The 15065-nt window shown below is 35.1% G+C and overlaps 1 protein-coding gene across 1 annotated transcript; it reads right to left on the bottom strand.

The window, feature by feature from the left end:
- Window positions 1-1153: 1153 nt before the first annotated feature.
- On the bottom strand, window positions 1154-14327 carry LOC116295581 (uncharacterized). Its single transcript, XM_089038893.1, has 10 exons — window positions 14127-14327; window positions 13841-13890; window positions 12986-13021; window positions 10327-10737; window positions 8821-8832; window positions 8307-8315; window positions 7525-7755; window positions 6038-6217; window positions 4526-4756; window positions 1154-3634 (listed from the first exon to the last, which is right to left on the bottom strand). Exons 2-10 carry the CDS (start codon window positions 13878-13880, stop codon window positions 3294-3296), a joined length of 1491 nt encoding a protein of 496 aa, XP_088895019.1. The 5' UTR covers window positions 13881-13890; window positions 14127-14327; the 3' UTR covers window positions 1154-3293.
- Window positions 14328-15065: the final 738 nt, after the last annotated feature.

Genomic DNA, 15065 nt, shown 5'->3' with positions numbered 1-15065 from the left:
TCATCTACGGTCTAGGGGCCGACTAACCTCTCCCTTAGGCTTTGGCCGAGCTTCCTGATCAGTCTGTAATTCTTCGGATAGCGGTGTCGGGGTCGAAATCTCCGGCGTAGCCGTAAATGCTTCGCGCTGCCATACGACGGTTCAGCACTCGATGTCTGGAAGTATGGTCCTAAATTTAAAACAAACAATTTGCGTGACTTACTAGCTGAAAAACCTGAAATGGGAAAGACATAAGATTTTAGCTTATATATATTAGTGCCCATGCTAAATACAAATGCAACACTTGAATGAATAACACCCTGTTTTAATCAAAATTTACAGATAAGCTTTCGTTTGTTTGACAATCAACGATGGTCCTTTTCCAGGCTCGCGGAACGTATCCCAGGGGGGGGGGGGGGGTACTCCTCCAGAATTTGGGTAGGGGTGTTCCGCTAGGATTCTGAAAGGGGTACCCCGTTTATGACAAAAAAAAAACTCAAATTTTTAGACCCTGTTTATGACAAAAGATATAATTCATTGCACTGAGTTCCTGTTTCAATTATCATGTCATCTCGCGTATCGTTTTTTGACGACCATAGTAACCAGTTTCGGTCAATACGAAAGTAGAAATCCTGAATATGACAGCAAACTCAGGAAGAACTTGGAACTGGAGTGAAATTGCATACCCTGTTTATGATAAGTAGCTCGAAAAACCTTACCGTGTTCAGCGGATCATCCCCGTATAGTCCATATATGCGAGTACCCCGCCCGGGGAACGTATGTACACGGTTCAGGCCTTCACTTACGTTCTTGTCGGGGCCAAGGGTGATTGACCTGTCATTCAAGCTTGAGGGGAAGTTCTATACTCGGTCCACTTGTTAGCACCTCATTAGTTACTACAACAGTAAGGCCAAAGTGACCAAATCGATTGCAATCGAGAAATGTTCGACGATAGAGCGAAAAATTAACTTTTTGATCGCGCGCATTTCTCCAAATCCAATTCGATCCAACCCTTTAGACAAATCTCTCGCTCGGGATACTGAGCAATCTTGGCGCTGAGCGCTGTCAAGAATTGCTGATGGCGCACGTCACAGGACACAAATATAGAAAGGCTGTTTCAAAACTAGACTGCTTTGGTCCAGGAGAAATCGAATCAAAGCAGCACTAACCACACTTTATGATGGAAGAATTTATTCATTTATCAGAACAATTTGGTGCAAATACAATTTCATTTGATTCAGTGGATTTATTTGATATCTATTATGATTTGACTACATACACTTTATAGGGTTCTGGACCAAAATGACAAAGGGCATACCAAGATAGGATTAAATGCTTTGTTCATCTGACTACATATTAAATACACTCTGCATTTCGGCAATAGTATATCCCAGAAGTCATTTCTCCCCAGAACATTTCACTGTAATCATAAGCCTCTTCGGTCTTGGAGTGCAAACAATTCTAACTAGACAAATTGGTCAATCTTACGGGTTTACTGTTGACACTCTAGCTTCTCGGCTTGGTATCTTTTAATGTACTGCAATGCCACAATTTAGTGATTTAAGTACATGTTATTAATAGAGTAGTTGACATATGAGTGGAAAACGATTGAAAACGTCGTAGCCATACTGTGATTACTCATTGTGATTGGAGGAATTACTGCAAGACAATGGAAAGCCATTCCAAGGTTACGGCATGTCGTACCGTGTACGTGTTTTAAGTCAGTACCGTATGGTTTCCCACTCATAGTTTATAATAATGAGATATAATTAGCTCATGCATGTATTTATGTAAAAAGGAGATAATTTACTTTTAGATATTACCGCAATTTTCAAAAGCATGCAATCTCTGTGTCTCTAATTTGCAAGCTCAAATTTGGTTTTTGCTGCCGCCAGTCAAAAATATGACAGGTACCGACTGATTAGGTTTGATTGGCGGCAGCGAAAAAAACAAATTTCAGCGTGCATCTCGAAGACACAGGTTCGCATGTTTATGAAAATCGCAGTAACAATAACATTAATTTTAATTCTAACTACAAATTCATAAAGTAAATTTAATTAAATAATGATAAAAAGTTTATTAATTCATTCGGCATTTTCAATTCTAAAATTTTCCCGTTCACCAGCCTATTAGGGCTTATAAGTTGCGACGTATTTCCGGATCCAATCACACAAAAGATCGCTAAAACCTTGCCACAACTTTTTCCCAGGATTTATTCTCTAACTTCAACAATTAGATATTTGAACAGAAAATCCCGCTAAATTATCATAAATGTAAGTATATACACCTACTTGCAAGAACGTTGTCATACGAAAATAGAACATTAGTGATTTAGTGGGATAGGAATTATATTAAAAAACAAAAGAAGATCACTGAAGCTGAACTTTTTCTTTTGTCTTTTAATGTATTCCTTTCTCACTAAATTACTAATATTCTATTCTTGTATGTCAACGTTCTTGCAAGTAGGTGTATATATTACATACACTTGGCTAATCATTGGACATATCACGGATAAATAATAAATGCTGCGTGTAATCAGTTAGTCTGGCCAACAGGTCATGTTCACCTGAAAAACTGGGATAGCTTAGCATTTACTACACATAACAAGATGTGCTTAATATGTGAGTGCAGGATGCCGGCCTTACACTCTAAAAACAATGCTAACGTAACAGGAAGCCCAAACATAGGTTTTACAATATTCAATATTAAAAGTAGATGCCAAGGCTTTCTGTGTTGGCATTATAAAAATGTCTAACAACTAGTCAAAAATAAGCACACATCCAGCTATGATGATTACTGCTGATGATGAGCAAAAGAAAAATCAATAGAGAGTTTTCATGTAATGTCATGGAAGCCATGTTTGAGGGCAAAACAATTTTTTTCTCATTTGGGAAAAAAAAAATCCTTTCATGCAAAAATATTGCATTTTTCCTGTCCATAAACATGACTGCCGTGAAAAACCTCTATTGTCTTCAACACACAAGTCAATGGAGGCTAAATACTATCTGCATTTGATTATTACAATCATACCAAAGGTGTACTTTATAATTATCGATGAAATATAAGATTTTGGTGGATTTTTACTATTGAATGCGATTCCTTAAAACTCTTACCAATGGTGTTATTTTCACATGTGAAGTTCTATATCATAAAATCTTCACATGTGAAGATATTACTTTTTAGTGATAAAGAAAAATTGGTATTTCATTGATAGTTATATATTCAAATAATATACATTGTACATAATGCTTGAGGGTATACAAAGGAGGTTGAATAGAACAGAAATACACTCCAACTGCAACTGCAGCAGTCATTTACATTGGTGGATAGGGTTTCTCCTGACCTGGAGGGGGGTAAGGCTGACCTTGTCCTGGTGGAGGATAAGGGGGTGGAGCACCTTGTGGAGGGTAAGGCTGTCCTCCGGGTGGAGGGTAAGGCTGTCCTCCTGGTGGTGGGTAAGGCTGTCCTCCGGGTGGAGGGTTAGGATGTCCTCCAGGCAGTGGGTAAGGTTGTCCTCCAGGTGGTGGGTAAGGAGACTGTCCAGGTGGTGGATAAGGAGACTGTCCAGGTGGAGGGTAAGGAGACTGTCCTGGTGGAGGGTAAGGAGACTGTCCTGGTGGAGGGTAAGGAGACTGTCCTGGTGGAGGTTGAGAGCCTGAGAAATAATGAATATTCAAATTATATTCTTAATTATACAGCTTCTCATTAATCCCATATAGGTAACTGTCCAATTATTTTCTTAATTGGACAGGTCATGCTGATATGGGATTAATTAGGCAGCTATATAATTAATAGGTAATGGGATTTCATGCTCCCCAATCAAGAAATAATTAGACTTGAAAAATTCCTCTGACTGCCAAATTGGACTCGGCCTACGACCTCATCCAATGTTGTCAGTCCTTGGAATTTTCCTCGTCCAATTATTTCTTAATTGGACAGTATGGCGTCCTATTACATATACTAATTAAATATAGGTACACAACTTAATCTTTTTTTTCTTAAATAAATTATTTCTAATTAGAAAAAAATCCTTTACTGGGTAATTGCAAGTACATCAGCTTTTGTGAAATGCAATTTTTTTTGCTACAGAATTCATGATTAACAAGATTTCCTTCATGACAACAGAACTTATACATAGAGCTTATTACACTGCTAGTTGTGTATTACAGCCAGATAATTTTATGAGTGAAAGCTGCCCTGGACTTTTGTGCAGGAGGTCGTTTGAGTCCCAGCTGGACCTACACTCAAAATCTTAAAATTACTGAGGAAAAAGCGCTGCCTTTGTAATTACATCTGCAAATGGTTAGACTTTCAAGTGGCTTGGATGACCACTTTAAATGACGGTCCCACCTCTCCACACTTCATTATAACTAACCAATATTGGAGAGACATAAAAGAACCACTGAGGGTTAAAAAAACCCTGGCAGTGATCATCCTCAGTGCACACACTTCATACTAACCTCTTATTATTGTAAGTGCCTTCTATTATACACACATAGAAAGGGTGCTTGATTTTTCAAGAATATTGAATATATAGTTAAGTTACCTGGTGGAGGATATGGACCTGCTGTTGCGTGTCCATATGATGGTGGAGGTATTGTTGCTGGCTGAGTAGGATAACTTGCAGGAGCCATGGGTACTGCAGCTGGAGCCTGATGATACCTTTCTGCTGCACGGCGTCTTCTAATGTAACAGAAGACTACACAACCAATGACAACTATGACAATGATGATACTGATGACAATGATGGCAACTTGTGACCCTGTATCATGGATACCTATATAGTGGAGCGTAAACAATATTACATACAGTTAAATGATTGCCAATTTCATATTACATCCCTTTTTTCTTGTACCAAAAGGTTTTGCTACTGAGAACAACTAATTAATGATGGCCCAGGTTTCTAGCCTGCATGGGTCTATGCAATTCTTGAGACAAAACGTTTTATGCAAAGTCAGTCCATTTTATCAGAACTATGAGGAATAATTTAGTTTGAGCATAGCTAATAGAGAGGGTTGGTTTGGAAACTTCATAGAAAAAAAGCTATTGTTTGGCAAGCAACGTTGAAAGGTTTTATCATGTGATACTGACTGTGCACAATGAACCAAAGCAAGTATGGCTAAAATATGGTTTTCTTTATTGTTTTAGTGTATGAACATTTTGAAAGTGAAAAATTGCATTCAATGACCACAAACTAAGTAGATCAATATTTCAAAAACCTTCTACATTCCCTATGAAAAACAGAACGAATTTTCCTTCTCTGTGCACGGTCAACATCATATAACAACTGATTAACAATACTAGTGGAACAAAAACATACAAGATTATGTTTCCAAACCATTCCACTCCATTAACTATATGCTTTGAGGGACATGTAAAATGAAAAATGTGTTGAGGGCAGATCCAGTGGAGGGGAGGCGGAGTGAGTAGTCACCATCCTTTGCAGTTGAAAAAATATATAAGAATAAAGGGGATAAGGTGCTTTTGTGTTACCTTTCTTGGTAACAGTTACTCCACCTGAAATCATTCTGGTTCTGCCACTGTGTGTAGGGATAGGGCATATATGTTTATGCACCATTTGATACTCTAAAATACTTCTAATTCACAGGTTTTAAATATGGAGAGATGAAAAATGAAATGGAATGAAACTTTTTTTTATATCTAGGGTACGGTAATCCCTGTAGTGAACCTAGGGACACTGTTAATGGGATGCCTGTGTATCTCCTGAAATGGGAAAAAACCCCTGAATCAAGGGAGAGAACTCTAATAAGCCTGAAACGAGATGACGTTTTACCCCTGACTCTATACCATAATAAGTTTTTAAAATTCTTTCATATTAAAATTTTTGATTCCTTAGAGAATACAGAAACAATAGTCATAATTAAAAAACAAAAGCAGTGTGAAAAGGATTATGGTCTAGAGATAGGGGGTAAAACGTCATCTCGCTTCAGGCTTATTTGATATAATGCTGAGTGAAGTAATCAAACCCAAGACTCTAGAGTGCACCCTTGGTGATTTAGGTATAAATATAACAACAGCAAAAAAGACTGGTACATACTTGGTTCATAAAGCACATATCCTAAAATAAATCCCCTGTGATTGACATTTCTGGATCCTGTTTTAAACCTGATGTACACCCTTTCTTCAGAGGAGGTGACAGTGAAAGGTTTCCTTCTGCCACACCTACTGTCCATTACAGTCTCATCTGCTCTATTGTATGACTTATCATCATCATCAGCTAAAAATATATAATCATCATGTGTTAAATTAAACAAAATTTTAAGTGAGGATCTTCACCCAAAAAATAATCACCATGACAACGTTGTGACAATGACATTAAACAGTATGGTGTGCAAATATGTGACTGACAATGTTTAGTTCCAGAAATTGTCCATACCCACCCCAAAGAGGAATTTGGAATTTCCGAAGAGTGGAGGGGGGGAATTGGTCAGAAAAAAACAAAAATTACAGAGTTTGTAAGATGAAAGTTGGAATTTCCGGGGGGTAGAGGGGTGTCTTAAAAAAATTCCTCCGTTATGGGGGTATGGATAATTTTTGGAACTACACAATAATGCATTTGCATGCTTTTATGCACTGGCTTTTGTGCATGTAAGTTAAACTGGCAAATTTCAATGCAAAGCTGGCTTGGTTTTACCAAATAAGGTGGGTAAAAGCTTATTTTCCAGCAAAAAAACTTAGCATAGAAGTATGCGAATATGTGGTCACACACATCACACTGTAGCAGTACATATCATACAAGTATAAATGCATGTCACACTTAACAGGGCTTAGCAGGGCTATAGTTATAGGGAAGGGGCCAGGGAGGCCAAGCCAGAGGTGGATCTTGTATTTTAATCAGCCTATCAGCCTCTTCCAATTTTGTCAGTCCTTGGAATATTTTTCATCCAATTATTTCCAAATTGGACAGCACGAAGTAGTCCTATCACCTATACACTAAACAAAATCACTCCTATCTGATTGGAAAAGAGGAGTACAATTAAATCCCAAATCGTACTCTGTAGAGTCCCAATTAAGTTGGTCAAATTTTTTTTGAGTGTTCTATAAGAAAAAATCGCACAATCTTCTTGTACAGTTTTGGAATTTATAGATACTTGTGATGTTTTGAAAGTTCTCAAATTGAACTCGCCTAAAGGCTTGTCCCCATAAATTCATACCCATAAATTCTGAATTGTACATGAGATTGTGCAATTTCCTATACGAAGTGGCGTGATATACTGGGCAACATACTGTACCCCATAATTTAATGGTGTCAACTTGTTCTGTTAGAAAGGTAAATTAGCCATTTCCAGCAGTATGAAAATCCAATAATATTTTGAATATTCTGTTAGATCTTTTCAAATGGACTAATGCATTATTGAAACAAAATAATGGTTCAAATAATCATATAATTGAATGAATAATGAATTATAGGGGGTATGGTAGACCTGGTTTGACTGTAACAGATATATATGATTATCTCAATAATTACTTGCACTAGCAAACCAGCTATGAATGTTACCAGTATTTTAAAAGCACAATATTTACCTTTGATCTTGATTTTTACATCATCACATCCAAAATCAGATGGTAGGTCAAAATCCATAAAAGCAATCTTGACACTTTTGGATTTGCCGACCTGAATTGACCAATAGCAGCTACCACCAGTGGCATAGTAGTTATTTGGCCACTTTGCAGATGAAATGGTGCCATAGTTGGTACCGCTTTTAAGAAAATTCCCACAAGAGTCTTCATAAATTGGAATAAATAGTAAGTCAAATTAATAGAGTATTTTATTTCTTAAGATCAGCTACACCTACTTGCAAGAACGTTGTCATACAATATCAGAACATTAGTAATTTAGTGAGAAAGGAATACATTAAAAGACAAAAGAAAAAGTTCAGCTTCAGTGATCTTCTTTTGTTTTTTGATATAATTCCTATTCCACTGTATCACTAATGCTCTATTTTCGTATGACAACGTTCTTGCAAGTAGGTGTATATAATTGATTGAAATAATTACTTTATTACATGAAATTTATGCGACATCTTAATTTCCAGATTTTGGAGGTTGCACATTTTGCGACATTTATTTTTGCAATTTAAAAAAAAAAAAATTCATCTTGTGGTTTAATTTCACACGAATTCCTCCCAAATTTAATTTTTTTATTTTCTCAATAATAAAAAAACCTTAATTTCTGTGTCATTATATTATCATGACACTTGTCACACAATTTTTGGGGGTTTTGAAAAAATCACATGATTAATTAAAGTGTTACGAAAAATTTCATGCAATAAAAGATAAATGTGAAACAAAGAGTGTATATGTACCAATTGCATCTATAAATGGTTAAAAAAATTCTTAACAATTATTCACTTTAGGAAAGTGAATATCGGGAATATTGAGGCAAATAACTGTTTTATTATTTTTGACACAAGTGAATATAATGAATAATTGAGAGAGAGTTTTTTATATTTTCTTCCAATTTTATTTTAATCTATGCAAGCTGCACAATTCAACAAACAAGCATGTGCATGAGTGCTATATTCACCTGTAGGTGAAGATATATAGCAGCATAAGACGTAAATTGTGATCAATGAGTGTGCTGGATATATTATATTCACTTAATGTGTAAATCTTCTAAGTTACTTACTAATTTTTCAATTTCATTGTAATAAAATAATAATCATTCATCATTTAATTTTATGAATTTTTGGGAGTAGTGAAAACCATGATATAAAAAGTGTTTCAAAAATTTTATATACAGTGTATTTAAGGTACATGTACTAAAAATTCTGAAAAGCCAAAAAATCTATTACATACAGAATTAAGACTGTTACTTACTTGGCATGTGTGCTGAAGGATAAAAAGAAAAAACAACATGTTATTTATGAGAAATAGAATAAATAATTGTATACTAGCTAGATATCACATTACTTATTTCTATCATTATACTAGTTTGAAAAAATGTCAAAACAATGGGTAAGTCTGATATTCAGTGGACTATAATTTTTGATTTAAGGTGGCTGGCTTAACTTTTGAATGTTCAATTTGAACCCACGATATGTGCCCAATCAAAAACCGCTGAATAATCTTCACAATTTTATTGAAGAACCATACATGTTTGAACTTCAAGAGGGCAATACCCTCAAATTTTTCAAGGGACTCGTATGCTTTTTTTGTTATTTTCCGGAATAACAGGTAAAATACCATTATTTTTCAAAGTTTAATAAAATTTTGTTTATTAGAACAATGTAAAAAATCATTCTGTTTGTTTTGGGCTCAATTTTTACGATAACTTGCACACCATAGAACCTTACTATTGTAGACAATGAAAAAAGTTTTTTTTTTTCAGGAACATTTTCCATTGTCTACAATAGTTCATTATTCAGTTCATATTATCAGTATTTTATAAATATAGTGCAAGTTACATGTTTGGAGAAAATTACTCATGTTTCTACCTTAGTTTTGGTTTTATGATTTTTTGCTTGATTTTCGCTATTTTTCTTCCAAAATTGTATGAACGCTTGTATTGTCATTCCAGAGTGATTAATTCAAAAACGAGCTCAGGACCCCGGAAGGGGGGGCATCCGGGAAAAAAGTACAGGGGATGCTTGTCGCATCTCTTAGGGGTAAAATTCGTGATTTGGTATCTGTTAGGGTGTCGGAAAAGGAGAATGCACAGTGTTTTTTATGAAGAAGTTTTCGTAAACCTTTACCGGTGGGAAGCTTGTGATGTACTCAATTCTAGTCATTAAACGAATTTTAAACATTTTATCTTTGCACTAATTTTAATTTAATATTATTTGTTGTGGTATCTCTTAGGGGTTAAAAATCATTCAGCCACGCCCTTTTTTAAAAACTTCCGGTATCTTTTAGGGGTTTTTTCGAAAATTTCCGACGAGCAATCCCCAGTCCTTTTTTCCCTGGAGTCCCCCCCCCTGGGCTCTGGACAACCCATTTTTCTTTGCATTTTCAAAATCAGTATTAAATTTTAGGTTGAAAAAGTTTCAATTTTGAATTTTACACTTATTATTTACCAAGTTAGCCACATTAAGACAATTAAAGATCTATTTTAGTTAATGAGGTCTAAATACAGTATGATTTTAAAATCATATTTAAAACCTCCTGATCTCCATAGGGAATCAACATTACCATTAAAAACAGCCCCAAAGATAGTTATTTATCAAGGAACATCAATAATTGACCAAGTGGCAAGGCTAAACACTGGTCACCATGATATTGATCCCAACATATTGATAAAAGTAACAAAATGGGAATATCTTAATTAAAAGTACCATTTATCACAACCAAACATTCAGTTTTACTACTAACTTATATGTTACTTACAGTTACTTTTGGGAAGTGTGGTGTAATGTGCCACAAAACCCTTCCCTGCGTCTTCATCATCAGAATGAAACTTGATACGCAGGCAGTTATCAGGAGAGTAGACATCAAATGGTCGTTGTGAATTGATAGAACAGTATTTTCCAATCGATGTTCTGCTAACACAACCAACAAATATCTCCACATAGTCTTTTGGCCAACATGTTGGCATATAGCCTTTTAAATCAAATGTTCTCCAAGTTAGTTTGACAACTGTTCCAGATGGAGCATTAATATCATAAGTACAGTCCATGTCATTAGGGTATTCTGCATTTAGGGTACTTGGAACTATTGAAGTAAATCCTCCAGAGCCAGATTTAGTTGGCGAGCTAAGATAGCCAGCTCCTAAATTAGGGCTTGTTGTTAGTCCACATGCTGTTAATAAGATAAACAAGAACATAGACTATCAAGCTTTCATCTCACAAGTATCATTTATTGTTGATGTCTGATCAAGACTAAGTCCAATACATGGCCCAGCAAATTTATTTCTGAACTGATTATAAGAAAGACACACAGACCATTACTCTCAATTTTTTCCCATAGGGAGAGGGGTTTTTATATGAGGAAATAAAGTGCTAATGATACATGTGGGATGTTTTTAGCACCTTGACCCACTGTACATGCGCACACTCGCACATAGTATTCTCTTCAGAAAAAATATATTTAAAGAATCAAGGAAAGATGCAAGTTGAAGTAATTTTTTTTTAAATAATACAATTAAAGCCTGAACTAAAAATTCAATAAGTTAAACCTTTTTTTGCTGATGTATTAAAGTAAACAGAAACGCTTATGTACAATCGTCAACATATTTAGATAAGACTCATTTTCATAAGACTCGTATCGTGGGTCGAGCCCGATGCATCAAAAAAAACACTTTTCATTAGAATTCAAAACGAGATTCAGAGTTCAAGCTTTGGTGGAATTTATTCTCATTAGAGAAAGGTCAAAGTCACGGCGGTATTCAGCAAAAAAATCTTATCAACTCGATCGAGCGAAGTTTAATTAGAACAGTTATTAACTTAAGTGGCTTCTTAAATAATCAATGTGGATGTAGATCGTAGAAAAATTAGCAAAAGATGAAATTCGGAGCAATTCCGATGGAGTCTTGAAGAACATTAAGCCAGTTTTGTCATCCAAATAAGCCGTTTAATATGAATAAAAGGTAGATTGATCGCCGAAGCATTGATTGCTCGAGACATCTAACGAAAATTCACTCCAATAATTAAATCTGTAATTTACAGACTTGAATGAAGACAAATTAAATAGTATTTCTAAACCAATTTCTAAAAAATATTCACTTAGTTCAGGGTTTAAATAAAGTGTTTCATGTAAAATTCAGGCAACAAATCAATTGTAAGCGCCATGACCCTTGAAGGTAAAGATAGCCAAAAAGAATGATTCCTGAAATAAAGCACTCGGCTCGACTAATTAAAAACAAAATCAAGAATTCATTTTTCAGAAGACTTAGCAAATAGTCTGTTGTCTTTCGTAATTAAAGTGGCTTCAGACAATCAATTTTTTTCAGAATTCACTTCCAAACTCAAGTACTTAAAATATGAAATTGAGCGAAATACTTTGAAACAATTGAATGTCAACAACCATGACTGACCAATATCTGGAACGTCAACTAGTATCCACGAGTTCGCCAAAGGGCAGTTTGATTCAATAATGGTTTTGTTAAAATGACTAATTACTTTTCAAAATTTTGATTGCACATGTATTTAAAAAGTATTGGTTATATATAAGAGCAGTAGGTTTTAGACTATTGCCACAGCTGGTTTCTAATAATTGTACACCATCTTGGTTTGGCTCTAGCTAGGTCATTCGTACGGACCTCAATGGGCTCGGTTCGTACAGTATGACTTTGAGCCAAATATTTTACCATTTGCATATCCCACTCAATGAGTACAAAATATATTCTTGACTGGCAGTTCTAATGAACACCTCACGACTTCTGAGTTTAAATAAATATTGCAAATTAAAGCGAATCTTTGAATGTGTATAGTTCCAAAAATAGTTTCCATACCCCCCTCAAGGAGGAATTTTTTAAAGACACCCCTCTAACCCCTGGAAATTCCAATTTTCTTCCATACAAACTCTGTAATTTTTGTTCTTTCTCTTACCCTACTCTTCAGAAATTCCAAATTCCTCTGTGGGGTGGGTATGGGTGATTTCCGGAACTACACAATATTAAAGTGAAATGTAAAGTAAATGAAATAGGAGATAATGAGCACCTAATTAGACAAGACATAGGAATTCATTGAGGCATGACAAGGGCACGGGCGTTTACTAGAGTGGAAACTCAATACGCAAATGAATAGATACAAAAATGCGAACATATAAAATCATACAAAGGAAAAGCATGTACATTAAAATATTGTTTCAGTTTTTGTAAGTGTGTTTAAAAATATTTAAAAATGCGCGCCCTTGAGTAGCACACGTGCACTAGTTTACCCATCATGGCTTGCCTATTTCTTTAACTAATTAGACTCTGGCAACCGATAGCACAAAGTTAGTAATTAGTTAGCTAGCTATTTATTTCACGGGTATATCATTTGCACTCTACATTGAAAATAAATAAGCATATGAAAAAAATATCATAAGTTTATCGGTCTGTACTTACATGCAGAGCTGACTTTACTTGGGAACCAGGCTAGCACTGAAAAACATTTTCAAAGCTTATTTAAATATAAATTCAGTGCAAATGGGTATGTTATTAAGCTTAAGTATCAGTCAGTTTGTTAATTTATGCATTTTTTTTGATCTACTTAACAAATTGAAGTCAGTTTTCTATGGGCCTGTACTGTAATCAAACATGAAATGACGTCAAAAATGATCCAAGCTCAAATGGAACCATGAGCACAGTGAGAAAACCCATAGAAAACTGACTTTGATTTGTTTTTTACCATAATAAAGTCGAAAAAATTGAACAAAAAGACAAGTAAACAGTTTGAAAAAGCTGTTTCATCCGCTCACTCAGTGCGCGCGTGACAGATGTCGTAAGCCGAGCAGGTCTAGCCTCTAATTGACAATGGTTCTAAGCCAATCAGCGCGCGAGAAATTTCAAAGTTATGGTAAAAATCAAAATAATAAAGAATGCACAGAAGACATCTGGTCTAGATATATATATATGCAATAGCCTTTTAAAAGAATATATGTGCAGTAGAAATTAACTTGGATAAACAAAATATGACGATATAAGCCTTAAAGTCCATATTATAACTGCATGGGCTTCTGAATCAAAACAATTTCAAAATAGAGACTTGAAACAACTTGTTTATAAGCTTACATATTAAGCTTTTTTGAATACTGTATTATATCATAAACTGAATATGGTCGCTTTATCACTAGCATAAGCTTACTAACAAGCTTTAAAATTCTATCAAGCGAAGCGTATACTATTCTGTAATGCTTAGTAATGGAAGCTTATATGAAAGCTTGAGATTAATGACTAGCAGTTATCGATCGCTCGACTTACCGAGGACGAGAGCCAGTTGTTTGAGCATCTTCATAAACATTATCAAAATTCTAGAATCAGAACAGTTGAAACTTTTAGTAAATTTTAAAGAATGTACGGGACGACTAGCAAATTGTCAAAAAATTTCCGATTAGAGGACTTAGCGTTTGCGTCAAAAGTATAGAATACATGGTTTCTATCGATTATAACTACGTACTTACAATATGCTTGTCACACCTATTTTTAGGTTGGACAACTGCAAGGCGCACAACACACGAATAAAAGAACTTGAATCAAACAACCTTACCTTTCTCTATTTACTCTATTCTTTTCCAAATAACATCTGACCTCGAGCCTTTAAATTTACTGAATGATTTGACCTTTGAGGTAAGAAATCTTTGGTACAGAAGTAGTAGTATTTACTTTCGACCTAGCTGACCGGCGTGCTCTAATAACAATGAAGCAGTAGAGGCAGCATTCCACAGGTAACCCAAGCAAACGATAACAGTGGTGAACCTGCTGAGTCATGAATCTGATTTCAAATTTTTGATTTTTTTCCAAGTTAACTTAATATGCAGTTCTTTTGAAAAGATGATCAAGAAATCAGTGGGGTGAACTAATTCATGTTATACTTTGTACCATGTCTGAGAAAATTTCATCATATATTCTTTCTATGATGTCATCATTCTTTTCCAATTTGCATATTGAACATCCTGTAGTACTAAGCTTGTGTTCTAACTTTCAAAACACGACATCATTGAAATTCAATGAGTGCACTTTAAACCCAATCTAACTCATTCAACAATGATCAGTGACTTCGAAAAGACATGTTTTTTATTCAGTACAATTTCCCCCTGAATATTTTGCGGTTGTAGATGGTATTGCGTGGGTGTACAATTGTTATTCACCTATATATTGATGTAAGAAGATATAACTAGATTAAAACTAGTGTGAGCTGCGTCGGTGTTTCTAATGAAACAGTAATGATGAAAAGGTAAATTATACACCGCGAAAAGATGAAAAAACTTACTAGCGTCCGGAACGTCAGTAAGTTATTTCATCTTTTCACGGTGTATAATTTCCCTCTTCATCATTACTATATATTGGTGTGTTTATTCATGCAGCTTCACCTATTGTTCTAGGTTTTTGTTTGACTTTATCCGTTGTTATATGACGTTGACCGTGCACGGTGAAGGAAAAATGGTTCTATACTTTGTTTATACTATTAGTTAATATAGATTTTTTT

Source organism: Actinia tenebrosa, unplaced genomic scaffold (genome assembly GCF_029948245.1).
Source record: "Actinia tenebrosa isolate PJP-AT-01 unplaced genomic scaffold, QUT_ActTen_1.0 PGA_scaffold6__47_contigs__length_16458017, whole genome shotgun sequence".
In the NCBI taxonomy this organism is placed as follows: domain Eukaryota; kingdom Metazoa; phylum Cnidaria; class Anthozoa; order Actiniaria; family Actiniidae; genus Actinia; species Actinia tenebrosa.
The sequence above is the reverse complement of the archived record's forward strand: the minus strand, read 5'-3'. Positions and strand labels throughout refer to the sequence as shown.

Excerpts from the sequence above, each read along its gene's own strand:
- LOC116295581 (XM_089038893.1), bottom strand. The coding sequence starts at position 13,880 with ATGTTTATGAAGATGCTCAAACAACTGGCTCTCGTCCTCG. Across the intron at positions 10,738-12,985 it reads AAGTAAAGTCAGCTCTGCAT|CATGTGGACTAACAACAAGC; the intron begins GTAAGTACAGAC and ends TCTTATTAACAG. Across the intron at positions 3,635-4,525 it reads AGGTCCATATCCTCCACCAG|GCTCTCAACCTCCACCAGGA; the intron begins GTAACTTAACTA and ends ATTATTTCTCAG.